At 34.1% G+C, this 21,836-nt stretch overlaps 1 protein-coding gene across 1 annotated transcript in view; it reads right to left on the reverse strand.

The window, feature by feature from the left end:
* Positions 1-21,836, reverse strand: part of Cdh12 (cadherin 12) — a 1,002,120-nt gene that overhangs the window by 12,706 nt on the left and 967,578 nt on the right. The window contains exons 10-11 of the mRNA XM_034523462.3: positions 19,739-19,875; positions 812-933 (exon numbers count right to left, since the gene is read on the reverse strand). Coding sequence (XP_034379353.1) covers positions 812-933; positions 19,739-19,875 — 259 coding nt within the window. The remainder of the gene's footprint in view (positions 1-811; positions 934-19,738; positions 19,876-21,836) is intronic.

The following is a 21,836-nucleotide window of genomic DNA, read 5'->3' on the forward strand; positions in this document are numbered from 1 at the left end:
AACTACTTCACTGGCAGTAGAGCCTATTTCTTTGGGATTTCTATATAGAATGAAGCTCAGCTAAGACCCTCAGCCTTATGGACTGAACAACTACTATATTCTTCAACATTCCATTTGTAGGCAGCCATTGTTGGATTATCTGGACTACAATCCAGAAACTAATCTATTAAACTTTATATACAAATATATTCTTTTCATCTCTTCTGTTCTCCTTGAGAAGCCTAATATATTCACTCTCTAAAACATAAAATTTACTGTATTCAGACTTATAGCAATGTTCTTACCTCACCATATGTTAACCTTAAATGTCCTGTATTATTTAACAATCAATATATAGTTGTTAAATTTTGAGGTGTGTACTTGATTCAAATTAATGCTAGCCACCATCATTTAAATCAAACCTATTTAAATCTATGGAGATATTTTACTTGTATGTGTGCTTGCCTAGCACGCACAAAGCCCCAGACTTGATTTTCATCACCTCACAAACTGAGCATGGTGATACATGACTATATATACAATTATACAGGGGTTTTATTAAAGCATTAAAACCTTAAAGACATTCTGAGCTACATAGTAAGTTCAAGGCCAGCTGTGTATACAGAAGATCTTTAACATGTATTTTTTTTCATTTACAGAGATGGCAGTGGGGTACATGACCCTAGTATTATTTATATATTGAATTTTATAAAAAAAGACATGTTAAGCATGAAAATAACTATGTGAATATGTACTCATGTCTGAACTTAAACGTAAAGCATAATATATAGAGGCCATTATACACACTTGATGAGCAATATTGACAACATACCTGTCCTGGTTTGGCATTTTCACACACAGCTGTCTCATATGGCACAGATATTTCTGGAGGAAATTCATTGACATCTAGGACATTAATTAGTATGTTAACTTTGCTAGTTAATAATGGGTTACCTGTTGAAAACATAAGAAAGATAAACAATGATTACAAAACATGGCTATTGCTACCCAGAAGCCATATTTTATTTCAATTATTTTCCATACAATGTGGAAAATCATCCTCTATTATAGGAAATTACAAGATATCAGCTGTAAAACCCCAATGATAAATGAGAAATATGTTTGCATAGCTATAATTTCAGGAATAGAAAATATGATCAGGTAGAAGTAACAATTAAATTGATGTGTGACCAAACAGGCAGGGCTTTGAACCTAGTATCATTTAACTATCTTTTCAGGATTAGTGCACTGTTGTTACTTTAACCAATATTCATAGGTATATTGTTGTAAAAATATGGTTTTCTGTGTTTCATTAATATAGTTAGCAGATTTAATATATCAAATATTTAAGATATATATGTAAATATCTCAAATTTGTCTTTTTGGCAAAACTTGGGGTGTATGTTTAAGTAAAATAGAACAAATGTGTGTATTATGGAAGGCCAAAAGTCATATTTTCATTATTACTGCAGAAAATAAGTAAATATTTGATAAAGACTCACTTATTATTTTACTACATATTATCCTGATACATTTGGAGCAAGAAATCACTCTCTAATGCATAGCATATATTTTAACCCCAAACAATGGACTTATTATTTGCATTCCTACTATGTGTTAAAGAAAAAGATAGGAAATAACTAATTAAAGTATAAAAGCATAATGCATGAAATATGTTTAAAGATACTTTTAAAAACTGTCTCACATATGTTTACAAATAAATACACTACCTCAAATATTCTGGTTCTATCCAGAATACAGAGTTAAAAGAGCCAAGAGTTATAAACAAACCCAGAATGTAAAATGACCAAAACACTTACATCAAACAAAATTTTCTCTTTCCATTAAGTTAACAAATTCAAATCTTCTATGTGATGAAGATTCATAATACTACGTATGATTTTTCAAAAAAAAATGTACTCAAAATCTTTATTGCTGACTGATTCTGACAAGTCCAAACATCTTAGTGTCAAAACATGTTACAGCATACATTAAAACATTTTATGCAGAAGTGTATGATATTTCACCAAAATTATATATAAGAATGAAATCTATCAGCACATAGTCATGTAGGAACAAATAGCTAAACATGAAGATAACAGGTATAGTCTATAAGATTGGTTTCCATTAAAGGATGTATATTGATAATATTGAAGAATTATTCAGAAATAAAGATACATAGATATAAATATCAAAGTATATTGTATAATTAAAAGTTTTCACTTGAATATTTAACAATTTTATCATTAATTAGCCCAATACGAAAATCAAATTTTTAAATATGAACAGATTTCATTACATTTTCCCTTTGCATGTTTGCTGATTAAATGCAATGTATTATGCAAATATTTATTGACATTTTAAATTATCGTTAATCTCATTTTAAACACTATAAAATAACATCATTAAATTTACTTGTTTTCTCAGTCCTTGCTATTTGTATAGCATAGAGACATATAACCCTTAATAAATAGGTAAAACAGTTTAATTTTCTAAAAATACTAGGGAGAAACCATATACAATAGGGCCCTTTTAAATTGCAATGTTTAGTATGTACTGATGGTCTAGAACACCTAAAACACCTTGCATAGTTGTTTAGAAACATGAGTTCTGTTTGTATATAAAGCTCTGAAAAATGGTTGTGAAACCTCTCTAAAACTCACAATGAGAAAGTAAAAAGACTAAGTCTTGAGTCAAAATTTCTTGTATTTTGGAGCTATTATAGATGTGTAAAATCAGTATTTCTACTTTAAAACTATTCAGTGAAATAACCTATAAAATCAAATACCAATACATTTCATGATAAGTAACATATCATTTCAATTTTTCAACCAGATAATGTGAGACTCAGACTCTTCCTATATTATAAGTGAATCTCAAGTTCAAAGTACAAGATTCACACTTTACATATTTAATTAAGCTTATTTGAAGATGAATTGCCTTCCATAGGCAACATATATTCTCACTTAACTACATTCATCACAGAAATTTACTCTCATTATCTATAAAAAAGTTATTTAAATAAACAAGACCTATTTTAACTCACTACTTTTGGTAAATTACTTCTGTTTTATCCCTTAAAATGTAGTTTAACATTCATATTTATAAGGAAATTGTTGAAAAATAGCATAACTATTATCCTGTTATTAATAGTCTTTCTCCAAAGGGCATTTAAAAATGTTAACTAAGATATATCTTTTTTGTGTGAAATTATCCTGCGTACTATAGGATATCAAGATTTTCCAAAATTAAATGTCAAACAAAATATCACTGATGATGCCAGAAAAACAGATATTCAAAGAAAAAGAAAATAATGACAATTTTGTCATAGATCTATTGACTTCATTTTAATATCTTCACTTCTATTTGTGTATGTTTAATTCATTATTATATTATACAAATATCAATTTATATCCTTAAGCCCCAAGTACCAAAACAGTAAGATCACTGTTAAAGACCACCGCTCCAAAATAATACAAAATATTTTGCCAGATTATTTGGTTTATTAGACTAATATAAATTTCTTTCATTTAGATATGCAATGTATTAAATTGTGCTGAGAACATAAAGACTTGATTTGTCATGAATATTTTGATGAAGACATTTGATAGTAAAGCCACATAGAATTTACAAAGTATTTGATGCCTGTAAAACAATGTAAATTGTAAATTTAGCCAATACGCACTAATGGCATCACAACCTCTATGAAAATCCTGGAGAAGTGATATTTTAATATAAGAGATAATTTATAATTCATTTAAGATAAAGTTTTCATGCTATTCTTCTAATTGTTTAGTGGTATTATAGATATTGAGAAGAAAAGAAATTAGCTTAATCCACAGTTCTTTTTATGTAGAAACTCATTACAGTGCATGGGATGTCCTGATTGTATGATAGCTCTAAAATCGATAGTGTTCCATTATTAGATTACAGATGATTTTCATAGGAGACTAAACATAAATCATCCCATTTATTTATTTATTTATTTATTTATTTAATATGTATTCATTTGTTTTGTGTGTGTGTGTTTACATACTTATTCCTTCATTTGTTTATGTTTTTTTTTCCCCGAGACAAGATTTCTCTAAGTAGATCTACTGTCCCAGAACTCACTCTATAGAATATGCAGTCCTCAAACCACAGAGATCTACCTATTTCTGCCTTCAAAATACCGGGATTAAAGGTGTGTTTCATCACCACCCATTGGAGAGAATGCATAGTGGCAAATAGCACTGGTAGCTCCCCCAGATTACATGAGTTTAAGTCCAAATTCCCATGTGGCAACTTTAGTGTTCTATTGTGAATATTGTGAATGAATGACCCCATCTTCTGGCCTTTTCCTTCACCAGACACACAGATGATGCAAAGAAATACACATAGTCAAAGTCCTGATGTCTTAAAAATCAAATAAAAAGTTTAAAAAATTTTTAAATAATTTAAATTTATTCAATGTGTACCTCACTATCCTGAAATACCTATTAAACCAATTCAAAGATGAAAACTCGTGGCACACTCTGAGCTTTCCAAAGTACATGACTTTCAATGGCTTCCGTGACTGAAACTTACAGTAAAATTAGAGATCACATTGTGAGGAATCCCAGAGCAGGCATCTGAATAAAATATAATTTACAATAAAAATACACCATTCTTTCACCTGTATATACAGGTACTAAAAGTAACTACCTATTTCCTTTACACAGCTGATATTCAATAAATAATGACCATATGTGAGAGTATTTCCAGGACACAAATGGTAAATATAATTGAAATATATTGAGAACTATATATTTCCAACCAACACAAACTTTCCCATATTAGCATACACAAGCTGCTGGGATTTTTTTTTATTATTAAACAATGATAACTGCTTTTGAATAACTATGGGAGTTAAAATTCAATTTTTACTCTGTCCTGAAATGAAACTACATTAAACTCAAGAATGAATTCACAATCTTCAATGATACAAACTTGAATTACTCTTGAGCAAACTGGGTGAGTTATAATAACTGAATAATGTGGGCTTTATTTGACTTTTCTTTTTAGAAATATTCATATTTATACTACAAGGTAGGTTACACATAGATGATAGCTATATCAAATAGAGTGCTGAGACATATATATGTATATATATATGATTTGTTTCTGTTCTGTTATTGACATTTTGCTAAAAATATTTATTCCAATTAAAACAGTTGAAAAATTAACATAGATTTTAAATGTCTGTAGTATCATATTTGTAAATATTTTTAGTTATTTGAGAACAATTAAACCTCAAATACACAGTAAATCTTCTCATTCATGTTAGCAGAATACATTTTTAAATGCAGAAATATAGTCTTAAAGTAAACCAAACACCTATAATGAGTTGGAGGTAGATGGGAAGACACCAACTTTCTGTATGGGAAGGTGCTGATATTATGGTCTGATTCCCTAATTGGTTCTTGATTTAGTCATTAAAGAAGTCAGAGAGCCAATTCCTGGGCAGAAAAGATACATAGGACTTTTGGGTCCCAGAAAAAAGAGATGCAGATTTTTTTCCCCCTGAGCTTTGGAAGGAGGAGTATGAAACAATCATAAAAGATCTCGAGGAAGCTAAAACCAGCAGCTTTTGCCACCAGTGAATAGCCAAGGAGGTCTGTGGAGGCTAGTTGATACAGGCTTGCTAATAAGTTTAAGGCGAAAGATTCTGTGCTCAGCAATTGTGTTAGCTAGCAATCTTTAAAGTAATGAAGCCGAGTGTGTGCTTGTTAATCCTAGGATTCAAAGGTCTCAGGTACTGATAGTAATGTAACCCCTCCAGGAGCAAAGGCAGGTAGAAAAGCCAAGTCAGTGATAGCGGCTTGGTAAAGCTAAGCTAAGGGAAACAAAAGGGAACTAGGAGGGGACAGAGCACAGGCAGCAGCTCCAGAGTAGCAGTCCCAAGAAAGGTGGTAGCATGCTTTTTAAAATTACATGTAACACCTGTCTTTGAATACCAAGCTACAAAGTCCAGGATAGTCGCTGGGATCTTAGTTCACTCCTTTGTTTGTAGTAATTATTATTGGTACTATTGGCTCAGGATGACTTTAGATTCTTCTGCTGACTCTCCTCCACCTCCATCAGACTCCTGAACCATACAGGTAAGCTCCCCTTCTTCCAAACGTCTTCCCTGGGGGCTAAGCCTTCTGGGCCAAGTCAAGCTGCCCTTAGCACTCTGCTTTCCCAAGGAGAACTCCATTCTCCTATTGACTCTCCTTCCAACCTCCATCAGACTCCTGAACCATACAGGTTAGGTTCCTTTCCTCCACTCAACAGCCCTGCTCTCTGAGCTCTCTGGGTCAAGGCAAGATGCCCTGAGCAGCCTGTTATCCAAGGGAGACCTCTGTACTCTGGCCACCTCTCGACTACCATAAAACTCCTGAACCATACAGGTATGCTTTCCTTCTCCCACCCACCTTCCCTGCTCCCTGAGCCCTCTGGGCCAAGCCAACCTACCGTTACCCCCTGCTAGCTCAGGGGGACCACAACTCTCCTGCCAACTCTTTGCCCACCTTCATCAGACCCGAGGCTCCTGAACTATAGATACCTGAAAGTCCAGAACCATACAACCCAGGGATACCCATTAATGGCCTGACACTGCAAGACCATAGGGGTTCACTCCTCTCCTGAAACCTACAACAACATGAATATCCAGGGACCAAAACAATCCAGATGGCTAACGGCACTCAAACACAATCAACAAGAGCCAGGACAATATGAATTGTCCAAAGTACAGCTACCTCACTACAGCAAACCATGGATATCCTATCATAACTAAAACACGGGAAAATGACCACAAATTTAATCTTATAAGGTTGATAAAGACCTTTAAAGAGGAAAGTAAAAGTCCCTTAAAATCATACAGGAAATTTCAACTACACAGGTGAAGAAAATAAACAAAACCCTAAAACACCCGGAAGTAGAAATAGAAGAAAACACAAGGTGAGGAAATCCTGGAGATGGAAAATCTAGAACAACAACAGAACAACAGATGCAAGCAACACTAAGAGAATACAGGAGATAGAAGAAAAAAACTTCATGCACAGAAGATAAACTAGAAGAAATTGATACATCAGTGAAACAACATGTTAAATCTAAACTATTACTAACACAAAACATACGAAAATCTGAGATGCCATATAAAGACCTATCCTAAGAATAATAGGGATAGGAGAAAGGGAAGAGTCCCAGCTCTAAGGCCCAGAAAATGATTTCAACAAAATCATAGAAAAGTTTTCCAACCTAAAAAAAGAAATGCCTATAAACATACAAGAGGCTTACAGAACACCAATTAGACTGGAGCAGAAAAAAAATTCTGGTGCCACATAATAATCAACACAGAAATTCGACAGAAAAAGAATGAATACTAAAATTGGGAAAGGAAAAAACCCAGGTAACATAGAAAGGCAAACCTATCAGAGTTACGAGAAAAGTCTCTTTTGAGACTCTAAAAACTAGAAGGCCTGGACTATATGTTGCAATCTCTGTAAGTCATAGGTGCTAAACTATACTACTGTACCCAATACAAGTCTTAATCAGAATAGATGGAAAAATCAAGATAAGTAAGACAAATCCAAATTGAGACAATATCTATCTACAAGTCCAGCCATACAGAAAATACTAGCAAAAACTCCAATGCAAGGAGGTAACTACATCCAAGAAAACACAGGAAATAAGTAAATCATCCACAGGAAAGAATATAAGGAAATTATACACACAAACTCTCTCTCTCTCTCTCTCCCTCTCTCTCTCTCTCTCTCTCTCTCTCTCTCTCTCTCTCACACACACACACACACACTAACCCAACCAATATCAAAAAACAGGAAATAGCAATAGCTTTTAATTATATCTTTCAAAATCAATCCTCTCAGTTCCCCAATAAAAAGATATAGGGTAACCTAATGAATGCAAAAATAGGACATAGTTCTTCTGCATGCATGAAACATATCTCAGCCAAAAAGATAGACATTACCACAGGGTAAGAGGCTGGAAAAAAGTTTTCAAAGCAAATGGACCCAAGAAGAAAGCTGGAATAAGCATCATAATATCTAATAAAATAGACTGTCAACCAATTTAATCAAAAGAGACAGGGAAGGGCACTTCATATTCATCAAAGGAACAATCTACTAAGATGATATCTCAATTCTGAACATATATGGATCAAATACTCAGGTACCAACATTTGTAAAAGATACATTACTAAAGCTAAAATGCCACATCAAACCCAAACGATAATATTGGCAGATTTAAACACCCCACTTTCACCAACTGACCAGATATACAGACAAAAACTAAATAAAGAAACAATGAAACTAATAGACATTATGAATCAAATGGACATAATAAACATCTATAGGATATTTTACCCAAACATAAAAGAATATACCTTTCTCTCAGCACCTCATGGATCCTTCTGCAAAATTTGCCATATACTCAAAATCACAAAGCAAGCCTCAAAAGATACAAGAAAATGGAAATAATGCCTTCTATCTTATTAGACCACCATGGATTAAAGCTGGACTTCAACAACAACACAAATACTGGCAAGCCTGCACACTTATGGAAATTGAACAAATTTCTATTCAATGATCTCTGAGTCAGGGAAAAAGTAAAGAAAGAAATTAAAGACTTCGTAGAATTCAATGAAAATAATGATATAGCATACCCAAATTTATGGGACACAATGAAAGCAGTACTAAGTGGAGAAGTCAGACCACTAAGTAACTAAGTAAATGAGAAAATTCTCATATTAGCAATTTAAAAATAGACCTTAAAGCTTTTTTAAAAAGAAGGAGGAGGAAGAGAAGCAAGCACAACAATGACAAGTAGAAGGCAGAAAATAATAAGAATCAGGGCTGAAATCAATCAGTTACAGACAAAGAAAACAATACAAAGAATCAAAAAAAAATCAAGATCTTGTTCTTCAAGAAAAGCAACAAGATAGACAAAACCTTAATCAAACTAACCAACCTAAAGACAGCATCCAAATAGACAAAGTAAGTTATAAAAAGGGAGACATAACAACCGGACACTGAGGAAATCCCAGGATTCATCAGGTCTTTCTTCACAAACTTGTACACCACAAAATTGAAAAAATGTTAATGAAATCTAATGAAGTGGTTGATTTTCTAGACAGATTCACATGCCAAAGTTAGATCATGATATGGTAAACTATTTAAACAGCCCCTTAACTCCTAAAGAAATAGAAGCACTCAATAAAAAGTCTTCCTACCGAAAAAGCACAAAGCCAAATAATTTTAGTGCAGAATTCAATCAGACATTCACAGGAGACATTAATACCAATATTCTTAAAACTATTCCACAAAATAGAACACTGCCAAACATTCCTTGAGTCACCTTGATACCTAAACCACACAAAGATTCAACAAATAAAGAGAACTTCAGACAGATTTCTCCTATGAAATTTATTAAAATATAGTCAGTAAAATACTTGAAAACTGAATCCAGGAATACAGCAAAGCATTAAACATCAAGATCTAGTAGGCTTCATCCCACCAAGGCAGGGAGAGTTCAATGTATGAAAATCCATCAATGTAATGCACCATATAAACAAACTGAAATTAAAAAAAAAAATCACATTATTATCTCAGATACTGGGGAGGGGGGGTGGATAGGGGGTTTGCAGAGGGGAAACTGGTAAGTGGGATAACATTTGAAATGTAAATAAATAAAATAACCAATGAAAAACCTCTAATTCCCTTTCATTTTGCAAGTATTAGGGAAATCAGTGATATAGGGCACACACCTAAACATAATCAAAGCAATATACAAGCAAGCCAATAACCAACATCAGATTAAACGGAGAGAAACCTGAAGAATTTCTGCTAAAATCAAGGACAAGACAAGGCTGCCCACTCTCTCCATATCTATTCAATATAGTATTACAGTTTAGCCAGAGTAATAAGAGAACTAAAAGAGATCAAGGGAATACAAATTGAAAAGAAAGTAGTCAACATATCACTATTTTTGAATAGTATGAAAATGTACATAAGTGACCCCAAAAATTCTACCAGAGAACTCTACAGCTGTTAAAATCTTCAGCAAAGTACATGGATATAAGATTAACTCAAAGAAATAAGTAGCCCTCATTTAATAAATGGGCCAAGAAAACATTAAGGAAACAACACCCTTTACAATAGCCACAAATAATATCCTGTTGTAACTATAATCAAGTATCAGAATGATCCAGATTACAAGAGTTTCAAGATACTGAAAAATGAAATTGAAGAAGATATCAGAAGATGGAAAGATCTTCCATGCTCATGGATATGTAGGATTAACATAGTGAAAATAGTAATCTCACTAAGAGAAATCTATAAGTTCAGTGCAATCTCCTTCAAAATTTCAGCAAAATTTTATAGGCTTTGATAGATCAATATTCAACTTTATATAGAAAAACAAAAAATCCAATCTAGCCAAAATAATTGTGAACAGCAAAAGAATTATGGCAGTGACATGCAAATCAAAACATAAAGAAAGTCTAAGAACAAAAACTCAAGAGGTAGGACATGCCAGCAAGGGTGTGGAGCAAGGGGAAACACTCCTCCATAGCTTGTGGGAGTGAACACATGTATAATCACCATGAAAGTCAAATTGATATTTCCTCAGAAAACTGACAATAGTTCTACCTCAAAAATCATCTATACCACTCCTGAGTATAGACTCAAAAGATGCTCTATCATCTCAAAGGACACTTGCACAGCTATGTTCATAGCAGCAGAAATTGGAATACCTAGAAACTGGAAATGGTATATATGTCCCCCCACTGAAGAGTGGATAAAGAAAATGTGATATACTACACAATGGAATACTATTCATCTATTAAAAACCAATATGTTATGAATTTCACAGGCAAATGTTTGAAACATGAGAATATTATCTTGAGTAAGGTAAGCCAGTCCCAAGAGGACATGCATGGTATTTACAAACTTATAAGTGTATATAAGCCATAAAATACAGATTTCACAAGATACATTCCACAGACCAGAAAAGCTAAACAAGAAGGAAGGCCCAGTTGAAGAAGCTTGAATCTCACTTTGAAGGGGGGAATAAAATAGCCAAAAGAGACAGGTGGTGAGAAGGAACTAGAAAGAAGGAGTATAGGGAAGAGAATGGAGGTTTCAGAATCATGTGTGGGAAAGGACAGGAGAGACGACTAGATGGCCATGACAATTAGTGGAAATCTGCACCCGACTTAGATGAGGAGGTTGCGTCACCTCCAGGATGAAACAGAAAGCTGGGATAAGGGAGGCACCCAAGAGTCAATGTGGCTGATCTTAGCTGGGACTTACTACATTGGGGATATGGAACCTAAAGGGGCCACTTCCTATATTCAGAAAAGAACACCAGTGGAGTGATAGAGACACCAACATACACACACACACACACACACACACACACACACACACACAATACTTTCAACCCAACATCTATCTTGTCTAAAATAATACAGACAAGGGGAGGGATCTGAGACTGAGGCAATGACCAACCAATAACCTTTTGAAACTTGAGACCAATCCCATGGGCAAGCATCAATCAGACACTACTAATGATAATCTGTTAAGCCTGGAGATAGGAGAATGTTGTCCTCCAAGAAGCTCCACATAGCAGCTGACTCAGATAGATACAGATACCCACATCCAAACAGTGGATGGAGCCTGGGGACTCTTATGGAAGAATAGATGGAAGGATTGCCAGGCCTTCACAGGTAGAGCTGTGAACCTTCACAGAAAGACCAACAGAGTCAACTAACCTGGACTGTTGGTGCTTTCAAGTATGAACCACCAATCAAAGGACATACACTGGTTGGGGCTCTACCTAAGCCTCCCTCCTGCACATATGTAACAGATATATGGCTTGGTTTTCTGTGGGTCCTGAACAACTTGAGTGGGGGGCTATTCCAAAAGCTGTTTCCTGCATGTGGAATATGTTCTTCTACTTTGGCTGTCTTGTTTCACTTCAGTGGGAGAGAAGTGCCTACACTTTTAGAGGCTTTAAGAGCCAGGGTTGGGGGATACCTAGGAGGGGCCCTACCTGCTCATAGGAGAAGAGGAGGGGTGATGCAGGTAGAACTGTAGGAGGGGGTTACCTGAACGGGGGCAGTAAGTGGGATGTAAAGGAAATAAGTAAAAAAATAAAATAAAATTTAAAAAGTGAAAAATAAAACTTCTGATATGATCCTAGATAAAAGACTGAAAAAGAGGTTAAGAAAAATAAAACAGGGTGCTAGTGGGTAGAACATATAAAGAATCCATGTAGGTGTTATAAACTATTTACAATAGCCAAAATAAAGATGGGAGTATGTGGAAGAAATTCAGAGATGAAAATACAGCTTAGTTATAAACCTTGTTATACAGGTCACCTTCAACATTAATAAACTTTTACTCAATACTTTGTCTTGTGCTCTTCTTGTCTCCAATGCTACTGTTAGATTCTGGAAATTGCCATTATTTTCCCAGTTTTATGGGATTGTTTTCTCAGATACCTCATATGCATATCTTTATGCAATGGGGAATTTTGGTTCTATGATTGTTGATGATAAGGAGAAAGTTGTATAGAATAATAAGCAATTAATAATGGTTTACTGCATATTAGCAGTGGTTTGATTATTTTTGTAGTGGCCTGGTCTGATGCTGTGTGTATGCTAATTTAAATTACTACCTCTCAAGCTCTGGTTGTCCAGGAGGAGAAAATCCCCTTATACACCAAGTGATGCTATGTAAACTTTTCTCTTCAATGTAATTGGTCAATAAAGACTAGAGTCTGTGATTGGACAATAGAGGGAGACAGGTAAAAACTTGAAGAGAGAGAGGAGGTTGCAGGGAAAGAGGGGTGGGGAGAAGGACAAGCAAAGACAAGGCGTTGGAGGGAGGAGGCAGCCATGAGAGGAGAGGGACCATGAGCACATGGCCAGGAAAAACAGCAAGTATCAAGAATTTTTATGGTTGAGAAATAAGTTAGAATAGTTCCAAACCTGCCCAATCTAGGCTATGTCTTATAATTAAAATTTCTGGACTGGTGTCTTCCTCTGAAAGGAAGCAGAAGGAAACTGTCTTACAGGCAGCTAAAAGAAGGGTCTCAAAGCCCACTTCCACAATGACCCACTTCTTCTAACAATGTCACACTTACAAGGCTAAACATCCTAAGCCTGCCACTCAGACCCTGGGCCAAGCATATACAAACCACTACATTACCCTACCTGGCACTCCTTGACTTGTTCAAACACATGAAACTATGGAAACCATACCTAGATATTGCATAATGCAAAATACATTGACCCAGTTAAGTACCCATTGTTTATAGCATCCTCAATTCACAGGAGTCTTCTGTTGTAACTAGGCTTTAATAATAGCCTCTCATAGACTCTCTTCATTGTGCCAAGCCTCAGTTTCTTTGCCTGACACATGGGTCATCAACTGCAACTGAGGCCTCACCTTCACCAGTAGCATTCCCTGACCTCTCCCAGTGCCAAATGTCAGCAGCACTTTATTACATCTTCATGCCTTCAAAGCCAGTACCACATGTGTGATTCTTAAACTTTACCAAGTCCAGCTGAAGCACAAGGTACAACCCTGGCTCTCTCTGCAAAACAGCTTTTTGTGCTCTCAGAAAACACTTTTCAGAAAACTTTACCTCAGTGATGCTGGTCTCCTCTTAATCACCGCTAATTACTTAGCTCCAGCTATCCAGCATCAACTGTCCCAGTAATGCCTTTTATTCTTCTCTCTAATGCCAGAGCCAAAGCTGCTGAATTCTGCTGATTACTGTAGTGGAAATATGTTCACTTGTTCACATCCTTTATTGTCTAGGATTGGCTGTTCTGGAAGTTACTCTCTAGAAAGACCTTGAACTCTGAAATCTGCATGGTTTGTCTTCTGAGATTAAAGGTGTTTACCACCAAGCCTGTGCCTTCCTTTGGTTACATTTCCCAAGATTTTGTAAGTTCTATATTGTAGTCCATTCCAGATATAGTCAAGTTGACAACCGAGAATAGCCATGACAAAACATATGCTGTCAATCTGACATATAATAATATCTCCTTATATCCAAATGAAGATAATAATCCGATCATAATAATACCTAGATATAACTATTTTCTTGTTCAATTGTTAACATAAAAGCAATAAACTTAGCTGTGTGGGAAATTTCCCTAAGTTATGCCTCCCTTAATCTTACTATCTTCTTGAACACAGGATTTAGCTCCATTCGAGTTTGTGGTGTTTCTTTAGCACTTAAAACTTATATTTGTAGTTTTTCTTTCTAAGCTTGCTATGCTTGGTTAAACTGCTCATAATAAAAGTAAATCAGAGGATGAAGTCCATGCTGGACTCTTTTTGAGACTTCATACTTTGTCAATGCAATTAATCTGAATTATCTTCAGTTTATCTTCATGCAGACTATTCAGACAAAGGCAAAAAGCAGCCACATTCCTCATCAAAACATCTCAAGACTACTCTTTAGGCCATGTACTAAATTTCTCATCTGAAGCCTCTTGAATCAGCAGCCTCCACAGTTCAAACCATTTTCAGCATGACTGTCTTCCATGTTCCTACTAGGATTGGTGATTAAGCCCCATATAAAGCATTTCTCTGCTTCCCAAATCCAAAGTCCCCAAATCCACACTCCTCCAAACAAAAATATGGATGGCCCTCTCACAGCAATATCCCAGTCACTGGTACCATATTCTATCTTAGTTTAGGTTTTTATTGCTCTGAAGAGACACCATGACCAAGGTAACTCTTATAAAGGCAAACATTCAATTGGACTGTCTAACATTTTCATAAGTTCAGTCCATTATCATTATAAGCAAAAACATGGCAGTGTGCAGCCAATCATGATACTGGAGAAGGAGATAGAACATCTCCTAGGAGACCTACATCTTCATACAAAGGTAACAGAAGGAGAAAGTCTTCCATGCAGCTAGGACGAGAGTCCCAAAGCCCACCTCCACAATGCCACACATCCTTTAACAAGGCCATACCTATTTAAACAAAGCCACATCCATTAATAAGGCTGTTAACTCACTGGGCTAAGTATATTCAAACCACCACACTTGATGGTATATGGAGACTGGACATACAATAGACTCATGGATAAGAGCAATAGAACAATGATGTCGAGTGACAGCTATGATCTCAGTGGGTTTGGTATACATGTTGCCTATATATGGATTCTTGCAGTTACCTAGTAGATTTCATGCAGTATTGGGAAGATTCCCTTATGTTCGAAATTTCAGTATAGTGTTTTTACAATTTTTTATTTTTAAGAGCTAATTGACAATTTTTTTTAAATCACCTTGTTTTCAAAATACCTGTGGTGACAAGTTAAATATATTAAGGACTGGATTCAAAAATAAACATTCATGTTACTCTTATATTCTTGGCAAAACAATAAATATTAAAACTTATCAGATTTAAGAAAGAAATGTAAGGTTGTCTATATAACATGCTTCATTTGTATTTATCTCCATTTATACATACATATATAGATTATAATTCAAAATATTTATACTATGGAAACTAAAATATATCACGGACACAGTGATTTTTGTAAAGCTAGTGTTTGATGACCAGAATTTCATAGTTAATTCAGAGTTTCACTGTAGAAACAGAATAAGAATAATAGATGATATCTAGGGAATAATATCCTTATGAAAAATGTTTCCTAATTTTAGCCCTTAGAAAAATTGTGTACCACCAAAATATATATACATTAATCCAAAACAATTTTTATGTGTGAAATTATTCATGCAATTTTAACTGCAAAATAAGTTCAGATAGTAACTAAGAAGAGCCTGGAATTAATGATCTTCATGAAAATTGGTGGAGCAGAGAGAGAAATCTAGCAGAATTTTACACCATGATTTTACTATATTCTTCTCATAAGTACCTAAAAAGTTAAAATTGAATATGAAGTATTTTAACATAAATTTACAATAATCATAATTCTGTAGCGTATAATAATGATAAAAAATACAATTTCCAAAATAATGTGGTTTATTGCATTGCTAAAAATTATTATTTCTGTAAACATAATTCATAGCAATACTTGGTCAATTAGTGTAAAAACTTCATGTTATTTTTTCCTCAAAGTATTATTCTTACAACTAATACTTAATTGTTGACATTTCTATGGTAATTCAAACAAATCTTTCTTTGAGAATACAAAAATGTTTTCATATAACTAACTACTTGGTGAGGTAAAACGAACAAACTTAGAAAATGATACTAAGCTACCTAGATCTACAGAGTCAAAGTCAAATATCCATGGAATAAAAGAGAAAAAGAATTATTTAGGTTTATATAGGTTTTGTGTGTGTGTGTGTGTGTGTGTGTATTCATATGAATATATAAATACAAAAATGTAAAACAAAACTCATATTAATATTTCATTTGAAGTAATAATATCATTTAGAAATAATTTTCCACTAAAATTTGAATCAATATGGACAGTAAATGAAGATGATTCTACTTGATTTTGTTTTTCCAAATTTGTACTCATCATAAGTGCAAAGTAGCAGCTACTATTGTGCTTAAATTTTGTTGCACATTACTTTAGTTTAGAGCACGTATGTAACATGTATATATCTGGAAATTATATCTAAAAATAATGATTTGTATTGCCTTCCATACATTCAGATATCTGGTTTTATATTAATATTCCTAAGATGTTCCAGTAAGGTGATTTAGTGGTTAAAATTTCTTGCTGTTAAGGGCTAATGGCCCATGTTTATTCCCAAGGATGCTTACATCCTTGGTAAAATGAATGATCCAGTTACTAAAAGCTGTCCTCTGACCTTCACACAGAGGTGAGACACACAATTCCCTCATTAAATAAACAGAAAACATTCCAGAGTATGACAAAATCATAGTTATAATATTGAGAGGGGCTCGTACTAGTATGAAGAAATCATAAAAGAAAGATTCATTACTCAAAGTACAGAGAAATCTCACACCTTTTTCTATAAAACATCTATAAAATTTTGATGTCCAGTTAAATGGAAGTGCTTTGTGTTGAGAATTCTGAAGTCTCTGTTTAGTTTATCACTAGCTGATACTAGGCTCCCAACTAACTATTTGAGATTATCAATTTCATGACTTCAACATCATGGGCAAAACCATTCAAGGATTATAGGGAATCATGACATATTGTTATTAGATTATTTTCAGGAAGTATTTCATTCTTTTGTTGCTTATTATTTTAATATAGTTGATTTTTTCTAATAGCATATGAGAATATTTGATTTATTTGATTTATTGTTCAGAAATGTACAGTTCAGAAAATTCTGTCAGAAGAATTTCCTATTGTTTTAATGCTTTATAACTCATCATCTGTCATCATTAATAAACATTACATACTTCTCTATTGTACAACTAAATCTGTACAACATAAAGTTTATCAAATATTAATGGTTTAGTTTATCAAATCTTTACTTCAGATAATTTATATCTACCCCTAATTTGAGATGTCATTGACTAAACATTATTCTTACTTTTCTCATCAACTACAACAAAAAAACCCACTGTTTTTGAAACATGGTCCTCTCCACAGCTTATAAACTATAAATTTATTTCATGTTGAATCTGAATTACAGATTTAAAACTTGCAATTAGATTTTGGGGAATAGATAAGTAAATTTGCACATTTACTAAATGAAGCTTTCAATAATCAGTCTTGAGTTCACAAGTTCTCAGGACCAGGCAATTACAACTGAATTTTGTACCAGAATATCACATGAATATACACTAGCCTACTTCCTGATATAGCCCTTGTTCCAATCTGAAACCTTGTGAGCTCAGTCATTATTTGTGTTTCTTTTGCATTTGTATTCAAATTCCACCATCGTTGCCCATTAAACTCAGCTTATATCCTTAAAGCCATTCATCAGTCTTCCTGCAAATGAGGTGCAAAGACCTAACAACCATATGTTCAGGTTATTTCAGCAATGGCTTCACTTCTAGATATCAACTTTCTAGTTATTTATTTTTCTAATACCTCAATAAAATACCCTAACAAAAGTGATGTGAGAAAAGTGGGCTTGTTTTGGCTCACAGCTCTAGAATACAGACAATCATTGCATAGAAGTCATGATGGCAGGAGCTTGAGGCAGCTGGTCATATTGTATTAACAATCATGTAGATGAGATCGAAGCATGTTTTGCTCAGCTGGATTTCTCCTTTTAATATAGCATTCAACTTTATGAGATGCTGCTGTTCTTTCAAAGTGTATCTTTCAGAATCAACAGGCTGGATAATTTAGATAATCTTTCACAGACTCAAATACTTCAAGAACCCAACATACTCTACAAAATCCTTTAAAGGCCTGCCTTGAGATTTACCTGTTAGGTGATAATGAGTGTTTTCTGTCAATCAATATTAAATATCACAATTTACATTCATGAATTAGAGGAGACTCATAATAATAAAATTGTTTGGTGATATATTTGAGATATGGAGAATTATCTTGACTCATATTTTTCTAAGAAATTGTTAAAAGTAAACAAATTAAGGGCTATGGAACAATTTAGTTACTAGCATTCTTTTTGGATAAAACGAGGACTTGCATTTGATCTTAAGAACACATTTACTAAGGAGGATATGGAATCAGGTGTTTTGAGGGATTGATCTCAAGTTAACAAAGTCTAATTAGTGTGACTCAGCTTCCTATGAGCTATGCTCCTTAAACAGCCCTGTGGACATCTCCCAAATTGTGACATCTCAGACTGACCTCTGGTTTCCTGAGGAATTTGAACATGTCAACATCTTCTGCCACACACTTGCACACATAAACATGTACACACTTCGACACATATGCTCACATGTTTAAAATCATCAACACAAGTCTTCCAAAGTTACACCCACACTAATTGACACTGAGTAACACCTCTGAACAGAGTAAATGTTTGTAGTTATTCATTTATTTAAAAGATATGTGAATTGTTACAAATCTGTTACATGTGCTTGAAGTAATAAAAGAAAGACAAAATAAAAGATATTCCAACTTGATTTCTCTAAACTTTCAAGGGACCATAGCAGAAGGATAGGCACCAAGACCTTTCATGAATACACTCATGCCAATAGCTAAGTATTACATATTCCTGCACTGAAACTCTAGTATATGTGGAACATCTTAGTGCCTTATCAAAGTTCTATTTTCACTGTGAGCCTAGATAGTTATCTTCTACACCATTTGCAAGTGAAAGGAATTTCAAACAGTCTATATATTATAAGCTATGTACCCAAAAGGAACCCTTAAAATGCTCCTCTTCAATTACACATGTTCTCATGAAATAGGAGGGAAAGGAAAAATGAGTGTTTTTAAACTGCTTTCACCAAATTCAGAAAATACTTTATAATAAATAATTTAATCTACTTATTTCTCTTCCTAACTCACATTACTCTCGATGATATAGATACAAAGAATATTTGTTGGAAGAGAAATTGACACTTTTGTAAATGTGAGTATTGAATAGAGTGTGGTGAGGTCACACACTAAAACTTGCTTCCACGTTTTAATGCAGTCTTGCAAATGGGGCTCTCTGGCAGCTGTCACAATCTCTCTGGACTTACGCTATTAGGAAAAGGAACAGGTTTCTGAGTTTCCCCTGGAGACTACTCAGCTGTCATTCCAAAAATAAAAAACACCCCAGTAGGGACTCGTTTAAGAGTGTTAAATCCACAGAATTCCAGTATAACATTGATTCTGCCCGTGCCATACTTACTAACTTTACTTGCAATTATGGAGAAATTATACTGTGCCGTGTTCTCTCTGTCTAGTAATTCATTAGTGGCGATGGTTCCTTCCGTTCCATCTATTGTAAAGTAGCTCTCCCCATCACTCTTCCAATCTATGAAGTACCTGTATGTGAACAGAGGAGATGCAAATGTGCAATGATTACACATGAATCATAATGGCAGTGAGGGTAACTTGACACAGTTCCTTATTTTTCACCCTGTAGCTATTACCCACATTGCAATAAAGAAGAGTGTAAATGACAGCTTCTTTATTGCAATGCCAGTATGCTCAAGGGGAAACTGGAAATAATGAAAGATTTAGTACTCTGGCTGTTCATATTATTTTAGGGTCTTGACACCTTGAAAGCTCAGCAGAGAATACAATTCTAAAGCTGACCAAGGGTTTCCTTAACCTGCTGAATATTAAAACTTTCTCAAGTAGTAAAAGAATTCCTCAATGATAACAATGGGCAAGTTGAGGGGTGTGGAGAGCCATCTGCAAACGACTAAAGCCGAACAGAATTTCAGTCTTTGTTTCCTTGAAACAGAGAAAGATAACAATATGAGAAGCAAATAAAAATGAACTCAAATTTGGGGATTCTACAAAATTAGCTACCCTTGACTCATCATGACTTTGTATTTTTTACATTATCTAACACTTTTACCCAGATGTTATCATCTTCTTTGGATTATGTAGAAGAAAATACCAGAATTTGAATATTAAAATAGAAATTAATTTTCCTTAAATTTTCAGATACTGATATATAATAGATAGATAGATAGATAGATAGATAGATAGATAGATAGATAGATAGATAGATAGAGATATTCTTGGTCACATTATCAAATTGATATTTTTTCAGTGTTGGGTTCATATTCTAGAATCCCAGACATGCTATAAAAATCATCTTACAATGAGACAGACACACACACACACACACACACACACACACACAGAGAGAGAGAGAGAGAACAAGAATTAGAAAAGGTTAAGAGCTAATGCTGTTTTCCTGATTATAAACATTAACTCATTTATCTTCATAATTACTCAAACTGAGCATTATTAATCTTTGTATACTGCATGTGAAAAAATCCAACTCAGAGTATGAAATATGCCTGGGCTTATCAACGTTTAATAATATTTGTCACAAAGTATCATCACTTTGTATTTACAACTTGAAATAGAATGTTGTGTAGGAAAGTCTCTGTGCTCCTGGGGAGGCACAAGGTGTAGTACACTTACAAGTATTCTTTTGTACTCTATGAAACCAGAGAAGGTATTGAAAATAGGAGTCAAAGTGAAAGATATCCTTGCCGTTGGCCTTTTGCCATTACTTTACCACAAACTAGTAATTTTTAATAGCAATAACTTAGGAATGTGTATGTACATTTCCATATCAATTTATTATTTTGAAAAACTTTTATGAAACTCTAGTGTTTTCTGTCATTGTGTTGAGAGATCATATCTAGTTTGCCTTTAGGAATGAGATTTATGAACTTAATATATTAATATCTGTTAGTGACTGATCTAACCAAAGGTTTTCATGATTTGGGCAAGTTATAAACTGTGATGTTGATCATTTTTGATATCTTAGCTGCTGACACATCATGTAAAAAAGCATTAAATCTCATAATTTTAATGTAATAGCTTCTCCTATAGGAGAAATTCCCTAAATACAAATACAATTGTGGTTCATTGAAAAATTAAGGAGCATTGAAATGTCGTCATTTTTATTCTTCTTATTGCAAACCCTTTTCTAATCAGATAAATGGTTATTCCTATCATAATATTTTATTTATTAATCCCTCTATTCAAATAAACACACCTAATTGAAAAGGAAAATTGCAACTTATTAGCTTTATTAGCTAATTTTTATGAGGCATTATAGATGTGGACTGTGCACTGCATAGTAGAGGAGTGTCTACTGCACACTAAACACATTGCTAGAGGTAAGTGTATAAAATAGAATATAATGTTCACCATTAGTGATTTGAAGAGACTTTTATCTCTAGATGATCTCAACGTCTAATAGATGGTCAGAAAAGGCCTTGCAGTAGTGCCGATGAAAAATAGCTTGTGTAAAA

Source organism: Arvicanthis niloticus, chromosome 19 (assembly GCF_011762505.2).
Source record: "Arvicanthis niloticus isolate mArvNil1 chromosome 19, mArvNil1.pat.X, whole genome shotgun sequence".
NCBI classification, from domain to species: Eukaryota; Metazoa; Chordata; class Mammalia; order Rodentia; family Muridae; genus Arvicanthis; species Arvicanthis niloticus.